A 2,508-nucleotide genomic window follows, 5' to 3' on the forward strand; every position below is an offset into this window, starting at 1 on the left:
CCAATGGCTTCAAATTTGTGTCGGCCAGCACGGTGCATGGCTTGCGAGGTTCCTCTTTGCACCAGGCTTTGTCCACAGTGCTGTAGTCTGGGGCACTGTACAGACACTGGACAGAGATGTTGCTGGACTGCTTGGCTGTGTGTATTTGGGTCCCTGGAAAACACCCGGCATGTGTGGTGAGATCCCAAAGGAGGCACAATGGCACCCCTTCCCCTATGCTGGAATATGTTCTGTGGGCTGGACGCTCCCTGGATCTTCTTCTATCTCCAGACCCAAGGAGCAGAAGGGGACTGGACCCAGATTACTTGTGCAGAGATGAGTCACAAACTGGGAGGGTCATGTCCCCTTCCTCCAGTTCCCCCAGGAACTGTATGCTCACAAGTGCTCAGCCTGTAGGGTCTGGAAGCCAAGGACCAGGGAGGGCTGGCAGCTGTGGGGCCAGAGCAAGAGCAACGCCTGGCAGTGGGGGAGTTCTCCAGCAGTGCCTGCCATGGACCAGGTGAGTGCTGAGCTGAGGAAGCTGCTCCTGGAGCTGCTGACTCGACCCTGTGGGAAGCAGTTGTGAAGAGTGGCCCCATTTGTGGGAGGTCATGGGAACCTGTCCCAAGCACACAGAGCATGAAGGGCCAGGCCTGAGCTTTGGCTCCACGGGCCTTAGGGGCAGCTGCCACCATGTCTTCCAGAGAGACAGGCAGGCAGAGGGACATGGCTGTCATCTGTGCGGCAGCAGTGCTGGGCTCCTTGGTGGTGTGGCCAAGGAGAGGAGGGAGAAGAGGCAGGAGAGGTGGGGCTGAAATCTGCCAACATCCACATTTGGCTGCCAGTGGATACTCACTTTTGGACACAGAGAGCCTGACCTCCATTAGCCGGGTGGGCTGAGAGTCTGTGTAGAGTGCACACCAGTACGTGGCAGTGTCCCGGGCCTGCAGCTTCTGCATGGTGATGGTGAGGGTCCTTCTCTGGGTAACATCCTCCATCACGACTCTGTCACCCAGGACTTTGCTGCTACTCCGTGTTGAAGGGTAATTTGTCTTCAGCCAGGTTTTACACCCATTCTGACCTCTTCGACACCAGCCTTTTGATGTGCTGATGGCTGAGGCACTGTACTTGCACTCCACTGAGACACTGTCCAGCTCCCACCTCTGCAGCTCTGCAGAACAGACAGTGTGCTCAGTGAGCCAGAAGTACTGGGCACATGGGCACCCGCCACCCAACCTGAGCTGGGTGCCTGGACAAAGCCCTCAGGGACAGCCCGTCAGACGCAGAGGGGAGGGCATGATGTTGCTTTCTGACAAGGCCTGAGTTTGTGTGGGGGGAAAGGTACTTACCCTTCAAAACATTCAGTGAGATCGTCTTTAGAGTAACATCCTTGCCACGTTCAGTGGGACGGTAAACACAGGCATATGTGCCCGAGTCCTCTGTCTGGAGTTTAGTCATGGTGATGGACACTATCCCAAGACTGTAGTCGTTGTTTATTGTTATTTCCCCATTTGTGGCTGGGTTTCTGTGCAAGTACCAACTGGGCATTGTCCTCACTAAGTGCTCACATTGTTCACCTGTCATGCGGCACCAGGCCTTCACCAGCGGCTGTCCTGGGTAAGGACACTGGATATGCAGAACACCTCCTTCCCATCGCCTCTCCTCAGCAGCAGGCGTCTGGGCCCAGAGACCTGTAGATACAGGATGTGGGCAGGGCAGTGGGAGCTGATGCAGGGCTGCCCACAGCCTCTCAATGGAGCAGGGAAACCGCCTCCAACCTTCCCCCTGGTGCTTATGGCTGGAGGGACTGAGAACCAAGATCCACTCCTGCTTGGAAACAGGCAGGTTGATTTCTGACAGGCAGCACTGAGATCTGAGCTGGGATCACAACTCTGATTTAAAATTCAGTATCTTTGATTTCAAAATCAAAATCTAGTGCTGTAGTAAGCACTAGGGGTGTTGGACCTTCAAGCCTAAATGGAGCGATGGTAGGAACTAGTGCTGCCCCTTCCCTCCCCACCCCTGCAGCAAGCTGCCCAGCTCAGAGTCCTGCTGTTGTTGGATTCTCCTGACCATGGAGCCCTGCAGGCAGCAGGAGGTGGGGAGGGGTGTCCCACTGCCCCGGTTTTGAGGGGCCTGGGACATTCCCAGCCCTTCTCTTACCTGGGAAGCAGAGCGGCAGCAGGAGGAGGACCCTCAGCTCCATAGCCGTCCTCAGGCCTGGGGAAGGGGCATTGCTGGGGGCTGCCCAGCACGTCCCGTTCAAAGTGTCTGCTTGGAGAGCTCTCCCACATCAGTGACGCTGCTGGAGGAACTGCCTGAGCTCTTGCTTTCCTGCGGAAATCCTTCACCACATTTTGCAACAAGACCAAGATTAAGACAATTTCAGGGTGCATTTGCGGAAGTGGTGAGAGCAGCACTGTCCTGATGGCAGAGGCTCTTTGCTGCTCTCACCTGGCCGTTGTCGTGCTCTGCCCTCTCACCAGTGGCAGGCGGGGGCAGATGGAGCAGGTCCGTTGTCCTAGCCTA

At 56.3% G+C, this 2,508-nt stretch overlaps 1 protein-coding gene across 1 annotated transcript in view; it reads right to left on the reverse strand.

Annotated features, from left to right (window-relative positions):
* The window catches only part of LOC103775839 (CMRF35-like molecule 1), a 5,553-nt gene extending 3,368 nt beyond the window's left edge, over nucleotides 1-2,185 (reverse strand). Inside the window, exons 1-3 of the mRNA XM_008943307.1 lie at nucleotides 2,143-2,185; nucleotides 1,329-1,670; nucleotides 836-1,150 (exon numbers count right to left, since the gene is read on the reverse strand). Coding sequence (XP_008941555.1) covers nucleotides 836-1,150; nucleotides 1,329-1,670; nucleotides 2,143-2,185 — 700 coding nt within the window. The remainder of the gene's footprint in view (nucleotides 1-835; nucleotides 1,151-1,328; nucleotides 1,671-2,142) is intronic.
* Nucleotides 2,186-2,508: the final 323 nt, after the last annotated feature.

Source organism: Merops nubicus, unplaced genomic scaffold (genome assembly GCF_000691845.1).
Source record: "Merops nubicus isolate BGI_N331 unplaced genomic scaffold, ASM69184v1 scaffold1727, whole genome shotgun sequence".
NCBI classification, from domain to species: Eukaryota; Metazoa; Chordata; class Aves; order Coraciiformes; family Meropidae; genus Merops; species Merops nubicus.